Source organism: Microtus ochrogaster, unplaced genomic scaffold (assembly GCF_000317375.1).
Source record: "Microtus ochrogaster isolate Prairie Vole_2 unplaced genomic scaffold, MicOch1.0 UNK10, whole genome shotgun sequence".
In the NCBI taxonomy this organism is placed as follows: Eukaryota; Metazoa; Chordata; class Mammalia; order Rodentia; family Cricetidae; genus Microtus; species Microtus ochrogaster.
Genome location: NW_004949108.1, coordinates 923,477 through 940,463, shown reverse-complemented (window position 1 = coordinate 940,463; position 16,987 = coordinate 923,477). Strand labels below are relative to the sequence as shown.

The following is a 16,987-nucleotide window of genomic DNA, read 5'->3' as shown; positions in this document are numbered from 1 at the left end:
AAGTGGAGCAGGTGGAGAGGAGCTGGGAGAAGTGGAGTAGCTGAGAAGTGGAGCAGGTGGATCTTGAAGAGGAATGAACAGAGTGTGTGAGGAGCATGAAGGAGCCCTGAAGGGGAATAGGGAAAGGAGATTTCTGTTGGTGTCTGAACACGACCAAAAGCCTCAGAACAGAAAGGATTACTTCATCTGCCAGCTTTCAGACCCCATCCTGAAGCAAAGTCAGGGCCGGAGCTCAAGTAGGACCTGGAGGCAGGAGCTGAAGCAGAGGCTGCTCGAGGGGTCTGCTTGCTGGCTTGCTCCTCAGGCTTTGTGCAGTCTGCGTTCTTATAGATCCCAGGGTGTTATGTAATCACTTCTGTTGAATTGCAGAGTAAAGACCTTTGCTCTTCCTTGGTGAGTAGGTTAGCGCTAGCCTTTGGGAGGGACCATGAGGACTTCAGCTCAGAAGGTTCCGTTCCGTTTACATCCTGCAGGTAAAAGCACGGTGACCCAGGCAGTGTCGGAGTCTCTCCAGGCCGTCCTCCTACAGTCGCCACCCCCCTGCATCGGCCAGTGGAGGAAAATCTTTGATGACGAACCAACCATCATTCGAAGGGCATTTTACTCTTTGGGAAATTATCTGGTGGCTTCTGAAATAGCTAAAGAGTCAGCCAGGTTCCCTGTTATTGTAGACAGGTGGGTAATGCCTTCTCTGTGACACATGACTCTCTCTCTGCATATATATTCAGGTGCTCAATTGTGAACATGCATTATTATTACAAGGGGAACACTGAATTATTAACTACTTACGTCATGTCCTGATGTGTTTTTTTAATTTATTTATTTATTAAGGATTTCTGCCTCCTCCCCGCCACCGCCTCCCATTTCCCTTCCCCTCCCCCGATCAAATCCCCCTCTCTTATCTGCTTGAAGAGCAATCAGGGTTTCCTGCCCTGTGGGAAGTCCAAGGACCGCCCACCTCCATCCAGGTTTAGTAAGGTGAGCATCCAAACTGCCTAGGCTCCCCCAAAGCCAGTACGTGCAGTAGGATCAAAAACCCATTGCCATTGTTCTTGAGTTCTCAGTAGTCCTCATTGTCCGCTATGTTCAGCAAGTCCGGTTTTATCCCATGCTTTTTCAGACCCAGGCCAGCTGGCCTTGGTGAGTTCCCATCCTGATATTTTATACTAATATCTGAATAGTGCCTTGGGTAGGTTGGAATCAGTCTCTGTAGTTAACTAATAAGGAACGTGGATCATCAAACGTTGTATCATAACTAACCAATATCATTCCTCTTATTATGATCAATGGCAACCCCTGGGCTAATGTGGGGCCTAACATGTGGTCCCTACTGTGTCCTTTGCCCTCCGATAAGAAGTCCAGAAACTATTGAAAATGAGAGGATTGAGGGGTAGCTATGGTCACACAGTCTAAGCGGTCTGCCAGCCTTGGAGAATCTTTAAACCTTGAAACGGTCTTCTTTTTCCTGGTGACTTCAGTTTATATGAAAAGTACTTGCTGTAGGTGATTCTCCTTTGATGTTGAATATGGTGTTTTACATTTGTCCACTTTTAGTAGAATGTTGCCTGAATAGGACAGGAATCTGATTGAGACAAAGGCTGGGAAGGGGGCCTTTACTAACAGTGCTTTGCATTTGGGTCTACAGAGGCCCCAAATGCCCATTAATGCCTGATTGGCAAGAGAGAGAGAAAAAGAGAGAGAGGGAGGGAGGAAGGGAGGAACGGAGGGAGGGAGGGAGGGGAGGAAAAAGAGGAGGGAGAGATAAAGACAAGAGAAAGGAAATGCATGGGATCTTGGTCTCCTTTGCTCTGAGTCATTCTCTCCCATGGTCACCTACGATTCTAGGACATTGTATCACGGGTGACCATCTTCCAACAAGTCTACCCACTAGGCAACAGCAGCTCTTTCATGGGGGCCACATCTCTCCTGACTGATCCTGAGTTTATGATCAGCCAGGTCACATCTAGACCAAGACTGACTAGCTATGCGTGTATCTTGTATCCCAACAATTTTACCCATTCCCTACTTAATCTTGGGCGCTCATGTCAGTACGCTCAAGGACAAAGCTAAGACTACAGGTGCCTTCTGTCCTGGTGGGACTCTACAGGACTGATAGGAATCCCTTTCCTGCTCTTCACCGTTGGTTTTGATGACGGTGGCTGGACTTGATTTTTCTGGGACACACAGAGTTGAGCCCGTTCTAGTAACATCGCACATGTATGTTAGCAAATATCATCCATTGACCTATGCATGCATGTGGGCATCAACAGCCATGAGGAGCATTACATATTTCATGCTAATAAACTCCATCCATTAACAGACATAAGAAACACGCACTTATTGTATGCCTACTATGTGCTGGTTTTGTAGTTTTAGTGTTTGAAAACACAGACGTGACTAAGGAGCATTCCTTACTCAGTGAATACATTGTCTATGGAGGAGACAGCATTTCACACCTGCGACAGTAGCTGTGGTCCCCAGAAAGAAGTTCCTCACTAGAGTCTCCTCCAATGTGTGAGGAGCCAGAGGAGGAGCATGGCTTCCATCGTGGGGCCTTCATGGAAGCAGGGCTGTGAAGGCAGAGGAGGGACTTTGCTAGTTGAGGGTATCATCATTGCCAGGAGGTGCGGTGTGTGTCCAAGCAACATGGTATGGTATGTGGTCCAAGCTGGGAGGAAGTTCCATGTCTCACAAGGAGACAGAATCCTTTCATGTGGGTGGTGGACAGCTGTTGGGCTTCCAGAAACTATGCGAGGTTCTTTTCTATATATGGCCACGACTGTCTTCTCTACAGCTGCCTAGCTTGGTCCCCTCATTGTATAGTTACCACCACACAGTTAGACAACTAGATTTCTGTGAAGGGAGGAGGGGTGGTGGTCCTGCCTCCTTTCCATGAACATGGATTTCATGAGCAGTTTGAGTTTGGCACTGGGAGAAATGGCCCAGGCCTTCCAGACTTGACTAGCTTGGGACATAGTGTTAAATACAAAGGTACTATTGAGCTAACCTGCCATCCCTACCTCATGGCCACCTAGAGGTTAGTGTACTGAAGAGCCAGAAAGGTTGACACCTGTCCTTATGGTATACGATAGTTTTAATTAGATATATGGTTTCATTACTAACCAACCTGTTACTACTATTGTTCACTCTGATTTTTGTGATATATATATAGTTCAAATGTATCTCATTTGTGTGGTGCTGGGAAGAATTCAGCAGATCCAGCCCCATTTCATTCTTCTCAAATGGTATCTTGACTTCTGCCAGAGATGAGAGCTCACCACTGCCTTGTTCCCCAGGTACTGGCACAGCACGGCCACCTATGCCATAGCCACCGAGGTGAGTGGAGGCCCGCAGTACCTGCCCCCTGCTCACCACCCTGTGTACCAGTGGCCAGGAGACCTGCTGAAGCCTGATCTGGTCCTGCTGCTCACGGTGAATCCTGAGGAGAGAGTGAAGAGACTGGAGGGCCGGGGCCTGGAGAAAACTAAAGAGGAGGCTGAGCTTGAGGCCAATAATGTGTTCCGACAGAAGTAAGTGTCTCCAGGGTGATGGGAGTGGTGGGAGTCCCCAGAGTCCCTGAGCCGGGATCACAACCGCTTTAGAATACAGAGTGAAGGACACAGTCCCTGTGCGTCAAGGACCAATGTCCCCTAAGCCCCCTCAGTCTCTGTCTCCATGCTCTTTACCATCTGACTTCAGTATGGCCACTTGAAAACAATGGGGTTTCTGTGTCAGAAATGGCAGGACTTTGATTAAAACACAAAAGTTTCAGGACTGGGGACATACTCTGTATAAGCAAGAGGACCTGGGTTTGACCTTCAGCATCTGTCTCAGTCAGGGTTCTATTACTGTGAAGAGACACCATAACCATGGTAACTTATAAAGGAAAACATTTCTTTGGGTCTGGCCTGCAGTTTCAGCGGTTTAGCCCATCATCATCATCACGTCAGGGAGCATGGCAGCACACAGGCAGAGATGGTGCCAGAGAAGATGCCAAGAGTTCGATATTCTGGATTCCTAGGCAGCAGAGAGGGGGAGACATTGGGCCTGTTGGGATTCTGATACTACAAAGCCCACCCCCAGGGACACTATTCCTCCAACAAGGCCACACCTCCTAATCCTTCTAAGTAGTGCCACTCCCTGGTGACTAAGCTTTCACATCTATGAGCCTATGGGGCCATTCTTATTCAAACCACTACATTCCCCTCCATGGATCCCATAGGCTTGTAGCCATATCGCAATGCAAAAAAAAAAAATGCATTCAGTCCAACTTCAGAAGTCCCCATAGTCTATCACAGTCTCAACAATGATTCAAAGTCCACAGTTCAAAGTCTCTTCAGGGACTCATGGCATCTGTGCATGGGTCTCCAACTCTAGGATGACCTTTGGGGATGTGAAGTGGGCCTCAGCTGCCTTTTCTACCGTGAGAACGAAGAAGGTCCCTCCCAGTTAACTCTGAGTATACACTGAGAAGAAAGGACCAGGATACGTGATTGGCAGGTAGTAGGTTGCTAGTCATGACACACCACGGCTGACTCATCCTTCACTGGATCTGTTTAGGGACAGTGATGGTCACCAGGGTGAATGAGACTGGGGTTTAGCCACAGTGACAAGTCATGGAAGTGGCTTTTGCAGTATGAACTGGGTAGGAGAGGAAGCTGACCTTTCTCCTTCTCTCTGTCTCCAGGGTGGAAGTGACCTACCAGCGTATGGAGAACCCCAGCTGTCACATGGTTGACGCCAGCCCCTCGAGAGAGACTGTCCTACAGAATGTTTTACAGCTGATCCGGAGCGCTGGCCATTCATTGTAGTTCCTCCGGCCGTGTGCCTCATCACACCCAAAGAGAAGTTGCCTGACGCGCCTGTCCCCAGCGCTTGTCTGCAGCTTCTTAGATTCGGGTGCTGTGAGCATACTAAGGGGGAGAAAACTGGAGAAATTTTGCTTTATCCCTGACAGACAGAACCAGTCAGCAGCTGCTAATCCTTTTCTGCATGACCACGTACCACCATCTTCTTGGGATAGACTTTAACACCGCCACCACCTAGAACGGTCTTCTGATCCAGGGGGTGAGCCTGCGGAGGTCTTCCTGCACCTAGAAGCTGAGGATATTAGATGTGGCCCACACTGATCAATTGTGATGGGCTAGCCTCATTTCCTTTCACCCTAAATCCTATAGCTAAGCATTGTCACAGAGCCAGGCTGTCCCCGGATGTTCCCTTGGAGCCCTTTATCCTTGGGGACACTTGCAAAGAAGTCATTGATCTTGCCTCAGAGATTCAAAGAGCACCTTGGGCACCTGAATGAACATTCAGACCTGCATAAACTTGTATTCCTAAGCTGCCGGCATGCCAACCCCTCTCGTTCTCCTTTGCTTGTCTGCATTCCAATTCTCTCCTTTGAAATCCAGTCGTGAGTGTAATGAGCAGTCTGCACGGAGCTGGATGCGTTTCACTTACTCAACGCACTGATTTGTTTATATTGATGTTTACATCGTGCGTTTCCTCCGTGTAAGAGCCGTGAGTCACTCACCAAAACCGAGGCCAAGGAGCTAAATGCAGCATTTGCTGTGTGTTTTCATTACACAAATTTGATTTGTCTTAATAAACGCCGTGGATTCTGGAGTGAGATTTCAGAGTAAATTATCTTGCACTTTGAATGTCTTCTGATTACATGTGAAGCTGTGGCATCATCTTGAAGGGTTCTTTGGTGAGAGAAAGGAGCCGTGGAAGGGAGGAGTCCCGGTGGCTCTGTAGCCATGGCTGAGGCATGGGACTTCGATAGTGTTAACAGTTTGATCTGAAAGAGGACAGCTGGTGGGCCTGCTGGCACAACCCTCCAGTAATATTTGCTTGGGAGGCTTTGAAAGTTCAAGGCCTTCCCGGGCTACGGCCTATGTGCAGGGCTAGCCTGGACAAGGTCTCAAGAGGAAAAGTACGAAGAGGACTGGGGGGTGAAACTCCATAGCACAACCCTGCACTGAATATTCTATTTCTGGGTTCAGGCCCTGGGTTCCATTCTCAGTACCATAAAAAAATATAAGCAGAAAAACAAATAAATATGACTAAGCGATTAAATAATAAAAGAAATTAAGTAATTTTTTGTCATAAGGAGGTGGTTGGGTCAGATTATTATTTAACATTCCAATTTTGGTGTGGCTTCCTCTTTACATCATTTTGGACCCACATCCCATATCCCAGTCCATAAGAATTCGTCCCCAAGAAATCACAGGGATAGCTTTATCAGCTTTCCTTTAATCTTAAATTATAATAAGAATTTAGTATTAACATATCAGTATCAGGTTTTTATCTCTTTTGGAACTATGTATAACTTATACATAATGTGTCTATGTATATAAGTATGCTGCTGGCTTCAGTAGAACATATTTTTAAAGCTGATAAATAGCATTAGGGCTCTCTAATGTGGTGGCTACTTCCACAAAGTGTTTTGTTCAAGTCTTTCTGAGACAACTGTCCCAGAAGCCTGGAAGAAGATCTTAATGTTCTCTTCATGAAACCTTCCAAGGAGTAAGTGTGCTGGGATTTTCCTAACCCAATCTGTCATTACGGTTGTGTGACATATTTGTCTGAACATCCCCACGCGAGTTTGTCTTTGCACAGTCTATGGTTCTTATGCACATGAGAAGGTAGAAGTGATGAGTTTGGAATCTGTGATCAGTGAGCTTTGGTGGGGAAAAATTTGTTTCAAACATTATTGTTGCATCATAAATGTCAAAGGGAATAAAAAGAAATCCAAGCCCTAGACAGATGAGAGGTAGATGATTTACATTAGAAAACACAGTGGCTCCTACCAATGCCAACATGCATGGCTCTGCTCACGGCAAGGTGGGAGTGTGTTCTTATGGCAGGATTCCTTCTTTCATTCTTAATAACGGACGTTCAGCTTGGCACATGGCTGCTAACACCACAGTGTTCAGGTCTGAGTTTTTCAGACACTTAGATGTGTCTGGCTGACTGGCTCAGCCAAAAGTAACATGAGGACTGTCTAGTGAATATGTTCCTTTTCTCCTTCTGTCCCCACTAGGATCAGGTAGTAACCAGGAGGAGATTCTACAGAGAGGCAAACAGCAGGATAGGTAGCTGTGCTGAGTGAGGTCTTTGCTGATTAAGGATACACAGAACAGATGGGATCTAATATTCACAGGTCTTGTGTACCTAAAGCATACCTCGCCATGGTTTGCTCCCCTGTATTCATACGCAACCACTAGCCTACTATGATGGTTAATATTCATTGCCAATGTGACAGGATCTGGAATCTCTGAGATACAGATATCTGGTCATATCTGTGGGTGGTTTATTTGAAGCAAGAAGATTCATACAGCCAGAGTGAGAGATGTGGGAATCCCCTCTGTATGCTGTGAATATTACTGGTTAATAAAGAAACTGCCTTGGCCTGTTGATAGGACAGAGTAAAACTAGGCCAGGAAAACTAAACTGAATGCTGGGAGAAAGAAGGCAGAGTCAGGAGAAGCCATGTAGACCCCCCCCACCCCCAAGACAGACACCAGGGACAGAACTTTATCAGGTAAGCCACAGATACCTGACGAAACATAGATGAATGGAGATGGGTTAGTTTAGGATATAAGAGTTAGCCAGTAATACACTTTAGTGATTGGCCCAACAGTGATTTAAATAATATAGATTCTGTGAGATTATTTGGGGGCTCTCATTACACTTGGCCAATAGCTCAGGCTTATTACTAACTAGTGCTGACATATTAAGTTAACCCATATTTCTTATTTATGCTCTGCCATGCTCTGTGGCAGTACCTTTATTAACACGGCACATTAATCTCCTGTTCTCTCTGCACCTAGCTGGTGATTCCTGACCCTACGCTTCTCCTTCCCATCATCCTTAGTTTGGTCATCCTGCCTATACTTCCTGTCTGGCTACTGGTCAATCATTGTTTTATTAAACCAATTAGAGTGATAAATCTTTACAGTGTACAAGAGGATTATCCCACAGCAAGGCATCTTTCAGCATGGAGACATAGGGAGAGTTGTAAGAGGGGATTTAAATCTGGGTTTACTCCTGGTTAAATGACACCAACAGTCAGTGCTTTGATTTCTTTCTGGCACATTCTTGGTGACTTGGAGTTCATTATTAATGCAGTCAAACCAACTGCAAACGGGAAAAAAAAGACCCTCCCCACAGCCTTTCAATTTTCTGATTGCAACCCTTATCTTTCATATCTTTGCATGGGATACCCAGATGACCCTTGTCTAGTTTCCATTTATCCTGTCCATTCTCTAAAGTCTTGCTACAGAACATCCTTTTAGAAACCTTTCAAGGCTTCCCAGGCCAAGCAAGGCCATTAGAGTGAGTGCCAGCGGATTCATCCAGGATGATTGGATTTTACTTTTGAAACTAAACTCTCCAAGCTGAGGATGTGAGTCAATCCGTAGAGAACTTGTCTAGCATGTAACCATCCCTGGGTACCACTTCCTAGAGCTGCATAAAGTGGTGCTGCATTGTGGTGCGTGCCTGTCATCCCATTCCTTTGGAGGTAGAAGGAAGAGAACCAGAAATTCAAGGTGTGAACAACGTTCCTTAAAAGATGTGTCTGGCCAGGAACCAAAAAATACCTGGAAGGAGTTCCTGCATCTGCAGACTGATTAGAATTGTGGAGAGATTGGAAATCTGTGGGTTCAGAGACTAATTACTTCATCTTGGGCTAGTTTTGGCCTCTGGAACAGCCATGCTTTGTCTTACTCTGTATCTGAACTAACACCTCATCATAAATAAAACCCTCTTTGAGGCCATCAACTTAGCAGAACACTAGCTTCTACCTAACCAAGAGCTGAGAATGCCACCACATAGTATCTTGAGCCTACAAAAAAAAATTCTCTCCTTATCCATTCTTCGATCAAGGGGCATTTAGGTTGTTTTCAGGTTCTGGCTATGATAAATAATGCTGCTACGAACACAGTTGAGCACATGTCCTTGTGGTATGATTGGGCATCCTTTCGGTTATATACTCAAAAGTGGTATTGCTGGTTCTTGAGCGAGGTTGTTTCCTAATTTTCTAAGAAATCACCATACTGATATCCAAAGCAGCTGTGCCAGTTTGCACTCCCACCAGCAATGGAAGAGTGTTCCCTTTACCCCACATCCTCTCCAGCATAAGTTGTCATCAATGTTTTTTATCTTAGCCATTCTTATGGGTGGAAGATGGAAGTTGTTTTTATTTGCACTTCTCTGATGGCTACATTTACACAAGGGAGCATTACACAGTGGGAAAAATAATGACATCTTGAAATTAGGGGGCAAATGGATGGATCTAGCAAACATCATATTGAGTGAGGAGGTAACCCAGACCCAGAAATACAGATATCATATGTCCTCATAAGTGGCTTTTAGACATAAAGTAAAGAAAAATCAGCTTATAATTCACAATCCCAGAGAACCTAGACAACAAAGATGACTCTAAGAGAGACATACATGGATCTAGTCTACATGGGAAGTAGAAAAAGACAAGATCTCCTGAGTAAATTGGGAGCGTGGGGGTCACAGGAGACGATAGAAGGGGAGGGGAGAGGAAGGGAGGGGAGCAGAGAAAAATGTAGAGCTCAATAGAAACAATTTTTAAAAAAAGTTTCTTCCCTCTCTCACCAATGTATTTTAACCTTGCCTTGATTTATGATTTTCTTTGTTCTGTTCATTACAAAAACCCTGTGAAACCACGTTCACATGGGAACATGGAATTTGGAGTAACTTAACTCTGTGTTCCCATGCTGTGGTCATTCACAATGACTCCAGAACAATCTATCACTCATTTCCTTTAAGGTGAGAGCTGTGACTTTTATGTCAACAAAGGTCATTCTGACTACATAGCAGGTTCTGTGCCAGCCCTGTGTACACGAGACTGTGTCTCAAAATGAATGAATGAATGAATGAATGAACAGTTTTCAGCATGGCGATTACCAGGCCACTGCCACTAATTGTGACCTACTCGCTGATGTCATCTTTGTTGTTCTCCTTTCTGTGAGGTGACAGGACACAAACTCGGGTGCATAGGTACCTTCTTCACCTTGATCCTCCTGTAATGGGCAGAGATTTGTGAGATAAACCCAGGGAGGGGTAGGTAATTGACTCTGTTTAGGGTGTCCACTAAGGTCCCAGAGAGGTAAACAAAGAAGACCTCGTCAAGGAGATTCATGGAAAGCTGAGCTGAAACTCCCATCCCCCTCCCTCCAGTCCTCTGGAGGGCACAGTCCTGTTTTCCAGAGCGTTAGGCTCTGCCCAGCCACTTTTGCTTGTAGGCCTCACTTGTGCGCTCGCGATTTGCATACAGGAACAGATTTTAGGATATGGAAGGACAGAAACTAGAGGCAAACCATCTCCTTTGGCCCCGTGAGTGCTATCGGAAGAGCATGCACCGGCCTAATTCTCCTTTGCCTTGCTGCATTTCCCTTTTGGATCAGCTTTAAGGACGGCTGTGCTCCAGAAGCTGCAGTGGAAAACCTAAGCTTTGCTGGCCTTTGTGCTTGTGGTCTGAGGGGTGCCTGAACCAGTGAGCGGCAGTCCGCCCCATTCCCACTAGAGGGAGGAAAAGTGCCTGTTTCCCTCCTTTCCAGGGGAGCTGCGCTCTTCGCCCAATAACCACTCCCCTCATAATGCTCACAAATGGCACGGCCTGGAAAAACAGCAGTTGTCTCGATTTAAATGTCGCCTCTAATGGGAAAACAAAGGACGGACTGAGGAACATTTCTAGGTCAAAGTAGCAAGTCTTTCAAAGTGGCTAATTTCGTGCTTCAAGAATTCTAAATACAGCCCCGAGGTCAGAAAAATATTCAAAGGCCATGGTGATCACAGGGTTCAATCTCTTTAATAGTTCGAGAAAATGAGGCCCAGAGAGAGACCTGCCCTGCTCTGGGTCATATAATTTGTAACTGCAGATGCATGCTGGAGTAATAAATTCTTCAGCTCTTTCTCTGGTGCCTTCTATAATAACTCCATGACTGTGTCAGCGTACTGGGGGAGGGCAGTGAATTATACACAACCAAACTTTTACCTGTGTGTGTGTGTGTGTTTGTGTGTGATTTCCTCCTTGCAATCTGCAATGAAGAAATGTTCTCTGCTTTTATGTGTCCTTGTTCATTTGTTTTTATAAATGTCCCTGCCCTGGTCCCCTCATTCTGCCCTGCTCTGAGAGAATGGCACTGCTTAAGTTGGGTTTTGCCAATGGTGCCTACAAGGTCTCAGCTCTTGGAATTATTGAACAGGCACCAACATGCCGGGGTTTAGGAAACACATTGTAAACTTTTTCCCTGTGGCGTTTCCAACGTTTTTTATTAGCAGTCATGATTTTAATGGCTGTGCTAATTTTGACATAATTGAGGATGTGTCCCATTTCTCTAAAATAAGGATGCTATCAGGGTTCACTTTTGGCTTACCTGGTGTGCTGGCTGGCCCTTTCAATCCTTATGCATTCTTGATTCTTCTCTTAGCTGGGGGAGATTATTTCCTGAGTTTTAAATGAAAGTAAAAACCAATCACAAGTAACAACACACAGAGTTCCTCTTATATCCCTGAATGTTGGAATCTGTATTTCTTGGCTATTTTTACTTGCTTAGAGCTTGCACTAGCGGTAAAGGGTTTAGTTAGTGGATTTGAATATGTGCTTTTGATGTTAAATGTGAGCAGAACCATTTTTTTTTTATTAAACATCATGGATGTAACCCTCTTTCTGAGCATAAATATAGACTGATGGATAAAGGGACTCCAGACTGCAAGCAGAGCTAGTATCTTTCTCAGCTAGGTGAACGTGACCTCAGAGAACTCATCCTTTCTCTCTAGGCTTCATTTTCTCTGTTACAAAATAGGACCAGAGGGCCATGGGTCCCCTATTTATACTGGGCTATTGCTTTATCTGAATGTAGGGGGGATGAAAATCATCTCTTTCCTGTTGGTAGTATACTCTACTACCACCATCACGAAATATTATTTTAACTAGGAAAAGTTATGCTATATTTGTTTAGTCTATAAAATATTACTTTGCGTAAACGTGTGTTACATTTGTTTCTGTTGCCTTTGTTAACCATGTAAAGATGTGCTACTTTTGTTTATGCTGCATTTTCTTATTATGTAAAGATGTGTTGCATTTATTTTACGTTCCCTGCCTAAGGCACCTGAGTGGTCTGATAAAAGAGCTGAACGACCAGTAGCAAGGCAAAGAGAGGGCTCTAGGAAAGGCTGGCAGACAGAGAGAACAAATAGGAGGTGAAATCTAGGCTCAAAAAGAGAGGAGAGAGAAGAGGAATGAGAGGGATACACCCAAGATCAGAAGCCAGGCAGCTGCCAGCCAGCCAGCCAGACATGAGTGTTGATAGAAGTTCCTGTGCCACTTGGTCTCACAGCTATTCAGTCCCACAGAAACACACAGAGGTTTATATTAATTATAAACTGTTTGGCCTATTAGCTCAGGTTTATTATTAACTAGCTCTTACAACTAAAATTAGCCCATAATTCTTGTCTATGTTTGGACACCTGGCTTGGTACCTTTTCTCTGTAAGGTATTCTTATCTTGCTTCCTCTGCATATGGCTTGTGACTGATGCTTTGCCTTTCCTCTTCCCAGAATTTTCTTAGTCTGGCCACCCTGTCTATACTTCCTGCCTGGCTACTGCCCAATCAGCATTTTATCAAACTAATACGAATGATTAATCTTTACAATGTGCAAGAACATTCTCTCACATCACATGAGAAGCAGTAAAAGTAAGAATTACAGAAGGGAAAGAAAAGTAAAAAACCCAGAGGCAAAAGGTGTATAAATAGAAACAGGTTAATTTATGTTAGAAGAACTAGCCAAAAGTGAGCCTAAGCTAGGCTGAGCATTCAAAACTAAGTCTCCTTGGGAGCTGGTTTGTGGCTCCAAAGAAAAAGCTTGTACTGTCACCTACAGTCTAATCATTGAACTGCAGGTAATGAAGTTCCTCCAATGTGTTAATTCTGATTGATGACCCACCTATTCATCTCACTAAGGGCTTCATTCTGTTCTCCTTTTAGCATTACTGTTAACATGAACCTTCACTGTTCCCTGATCTAAACTAGTACCTCTCATCAGCCTAGCTGGCTAAAACTTATGAGCCAACTATCATGCTTATATCTGTTTCTACAACCATATTCAGAGTTTCACCTGTTGTAGTTTAGTAGTGGTGAGAATGAACCACCACGAACAACAAACCCACGCCGGAAGTTTATTCATAGGGTGTGCAAAAAGGGGGGATTCATGAAGGCATGCCTCGGAAAGAGATGAGGTGGAGAGAGCCAGTAACAGCGGGGCTCACTTTTAAAGGGACTTAGCGCATGTGTACAGAAACTTATGCAGCCACACAGCCCATGCGCATAGATTGCATAGTCATGTACAGCTGTAGGACCCTCAGCTAAGTATTTTCGGGATAAGGACAATGCATGCGTGACCGTAGGACCCTGGGGCTGGCTAGGTGATGCTGAAAATGCTAACACATATTCAGTTTCACTGATACCCATGATCAGGTACATTCCTGTGTCCCGTCTACACCCATGGGCAAGTTTCTATCATTCTTTATATTTTTCTTTATTTTTATCATCTATATCTCTGAGGTTGTTATCTGTCTGCCAATGCACTGATTATTTATTCTTCTTCACTTCGCTGGCTACTCAGAGACTTTGTGTTATACATATCTGTAATTTCAGCTTCTATATAGCAACCAGCACCCAAGAGGCACTTAATAAACATGATGAAATGGATGTGTTCTATATTATGTTTGTCAGGTCTGAGCTGAGGTTAGGATTTGAAATTATATAATGCGGGTGATTAAATACCTATTAATCTGTGAATAGAGGATCTTCTTATCAACTTTGTGTGCATGTATAGATGTATGCGTGTGTAGATAGATGCATGTCTGTATGTGCATATGTATGCAGATGTGTGTATGTATGTGCAGATGGGTATCTTTATGTATGGTGTGTGTACATGCATATATGTATGTACATGTGTGTATGTGTGCAGATGCGTAACTATATGTACATGGGCATATGTATGTGTAGATGAATGTCTATATGTGAAAGCATGTGTGTGTGCAGATATGTGCATGCATGTGCAGTTGTATGTCTGTAAAAGTATGTATGTGTGTGCATGTACAATCATATAGAAGCTAGAGGTCAGCCTTTATGACCTGAAATTCCTCAGGTTCGTGGTCATTCCTTGAGGTCTGTCTGTTATGATTTTTGCCTGCAGTCCTACGCAGCTCATACCTGGTCCCAAGCAATGGGTCCCTGACTGGAAGAGCTGCCAGCCCTGGGCAGAGCCAGCCATGAGGTGGCGCTGAGCTAGTCCCAGTGATAGTGAGTCCCCAGAAGGTACAGATTCCCAGGGTTGAGCAGCTGGGCAGGTGAGCAGATGGGAGACACATGGACAGACACATCATACAGAATAGAATTGGATATTTATTAGTTAAATTATGGAATGGGAAGGAAAGAGGGGAGAGGTGGGGAGAGGAGAAAGAGGGGGGAAGAAAGAGAAGAGGACAGAGCGAGAGAGCAAGGAGAAGGGGGAGAGAGAGAAGACTGTGAGAACAGACAAGATGGTAAGAGGAGGGGAGGGGGCAGGGGGTGGGAGTGGCTTGTTTCTTAAAGTGACGGAACAATCAATACTGTCCACCTTGTTCTTGAGAACTGGGGCTAGTTGATTTGGATAGGCTGTCTGGCCAGAGAGTCTAGGGATCCTCTGTCTTTATCTTCTCACCACTGAGATTACAGGGAAGTGCACACCACTGCATCTGGCTTTTCCACATGGTCTCCGAGGAATGAGCTCAGCAAACACATGACTGATGGAGCCATCTCCCCAGATGCATGAAGCCCCTCTGATGGATGCTGTTGGTAGTGTATAGGGCTTAGACAAGAGGTTGATGCTTTATCTTCTCCTCATGTAGCTTTCCTCCTGGACCACAGAGACAGATGAGAAACAGGGAAGAATGCAGAGCTGGTGCAAATATCTAGATGTGTGTATCCGGTGAGGGATCCCAGACAGGAACAGCATGGAAGTGTGACCCTGGGTGGTTTAGGAACCCTGGAGGATGTTCAATTATCAGATGAAAGTGTGGAAGATAGACAGATGACCGTGAAGGCTTCAGCGGGGCCAAAGCAAGTGCAAAGACCCTAAGGTGATGGGGAAATATGGGTTATAGTCAAAGAATGCAAGAGGGTGAGAGGGAGGCATTGGAGGCTTGCCCATCTGTTTTGAGAACTAAAACCTGGGATTGGCTCCTTTGTGTGTGTGTGTGTGTGGAAAGGTGCTTATGTGTACGTGTGTGTGTGTGTGTGTGTGTGTGTGTGTGTGTTTGTGTGTGTGTGTGAACAGCAGAACAAGGACATGGGTAAATTCAGGAGGTGTTGGCTTCAGGGCTACAGAAGCAGACTTTAAAAATTAAATAAGAAACAAATGTGATCAGGCACATGGCAGGCCTCTTAAAGCCTTAAAAACATTTCCTTTAAATTGCCAATCTTCTTTTCTGAAGCCAGGAGCTCTGGGTTGGAGTTATGTAGCAAGAATGGCCAGGGTCCAGCCAGCTGCTGTCAATCATGTTGAAAGCTACGCCTTCATCTAAACTCAGGTCACCTCTGACCTCTGGCATTCTCAGAAATGGGATTCCCGATTCTGCCATTTCTCAGAGACTCGGGCCAGCTGATCTTTTTCGAGGGATGGAGGACTTCCTGGAAGTCATTGCCTTTTTTTTTTTTTTTGGGAGGGGGGTTACATTTCCCAGAAAAGCTCAGATTCTCGGGCCCATATCTGTGAATTATCTCTAGACCTATGAAATGTCAAGAAGTGGCAAGAGCCTCTGTAATTAACCGGCTTCATAAGCACTCAGCGGAAGTGGGGTGACGGGATCCATTTCTCTTCCTCCTTGACATTTACATAGCACGCTTTAGCATTTTAAATATATGATCTCATTTTATTGCCACAACAAGCCCGTGAGCTAGTTAAGCAGAAAGAACGGCCCTTCCCTGCCTTCTCTGCACCCTATCTTCAAAGACTGAAAATTGAATGGATTTGATATAATGGAAATCCCTGTAATTCTAGTGACCTCTGTGTGCGCGCGTGTGCTCATGTGCATGTGTGTGTGAGTGCTTTAAATAAAGAGACACATTCTCCACCCATCAAAATTAACCAGTATTTAGGGCTGGGCAGTAGCTCAGATAGTCAAGTGCTTGCTGCAGGAGCATGTAAACCTGAGTCTGATCGCCTGAAACTACAAAAAAAAAAAAAAAAAAAAATCAGCCTGATGATGGTGCCTGTAATCCCTGCGCCAGGGGGGCACATGTTTATGGGAGCTCTAGGCCAGTGAATCACCTTGTTCCAAACAACCCAAACAAACAAGATGCAGAAGGACCGAGAAAGGCTTGAGGCTGGTCTCTGTGGCTTGTGTAAGTGCATCACACACACATGAGCACATACAAAAGTAGCAAGCATTCAAAGAAACATGTTGACAGAAAAAAAAAAGGCAGCAACCAGGGCTATAGGAATGAGCCAAAATTTCAGAACGCTGCATTAGAAAACGTACCAAGACTTTTAAAATGGGCTTACTTTCTGACCTAGAAATTTATAAGAAATTTCCCTCAAGACATATTTAGAAGGGCAATAAATGGCTAATAAACTGAGAAACACATGAACACATTGTTAAGAGCGACATCTTGAACAAGGCTGAACACCCTGACAGTAGAGCAAGGACGGAGAGCTCAGATCCAGAATAATGCTGGTCAGGAACCACCTGGGCATTCCTCTCTCTAGGGAAAGTTAGCTGTGAACAGGGCTGCATGGAGGTAACTTGATCCCCTGGTCTCTGATTGCAAAGCCAACTTCAGAATCCCGGAGTTAGGAACAGATCAAGACAGAGCTGTGGATAGACTTAGCTCGCTGCGCTAGCATCTTCTGGAATCCTGAAGAGAAACAGCACCCAGTCAAGTTTTTTTTTCTTTTTTTTTAA

At 44.8% G+C, this 16,987-nt stretch overlaps 1 protein-coding gene across 1 annotated transcript in view; it reads left to right on the top strand.

Moving 5' to 3' along the window:
* Positions 1-5,622, top strand: part of Cmpk2 (cytidine/uridine monophosphate kinase 2) — a 10,378-nt gene extending 4,756 nt beyond the window's left edge. The window contains exons 3-5 of the mRNA XM_005366486.2: positions 474-675; positions 3,297-3,530; positions 4,688-5,622. Of these exons, the coding sequence (XP_005366543.1) occupies positions 474-675; positions 3,297-3,530; positions 4,688-4,811 (560 nt within the window). The 3' untranslated portion in view covers positions 4,812-5,622. The remainder of the gene's footprint in view (positions 1-473; positions 676-3,296; positions 3,531-4,687) is intronic.
* The last annotated feature ends 11,365 nt before the right edge of the window (positions 5,623-16,987 follow it).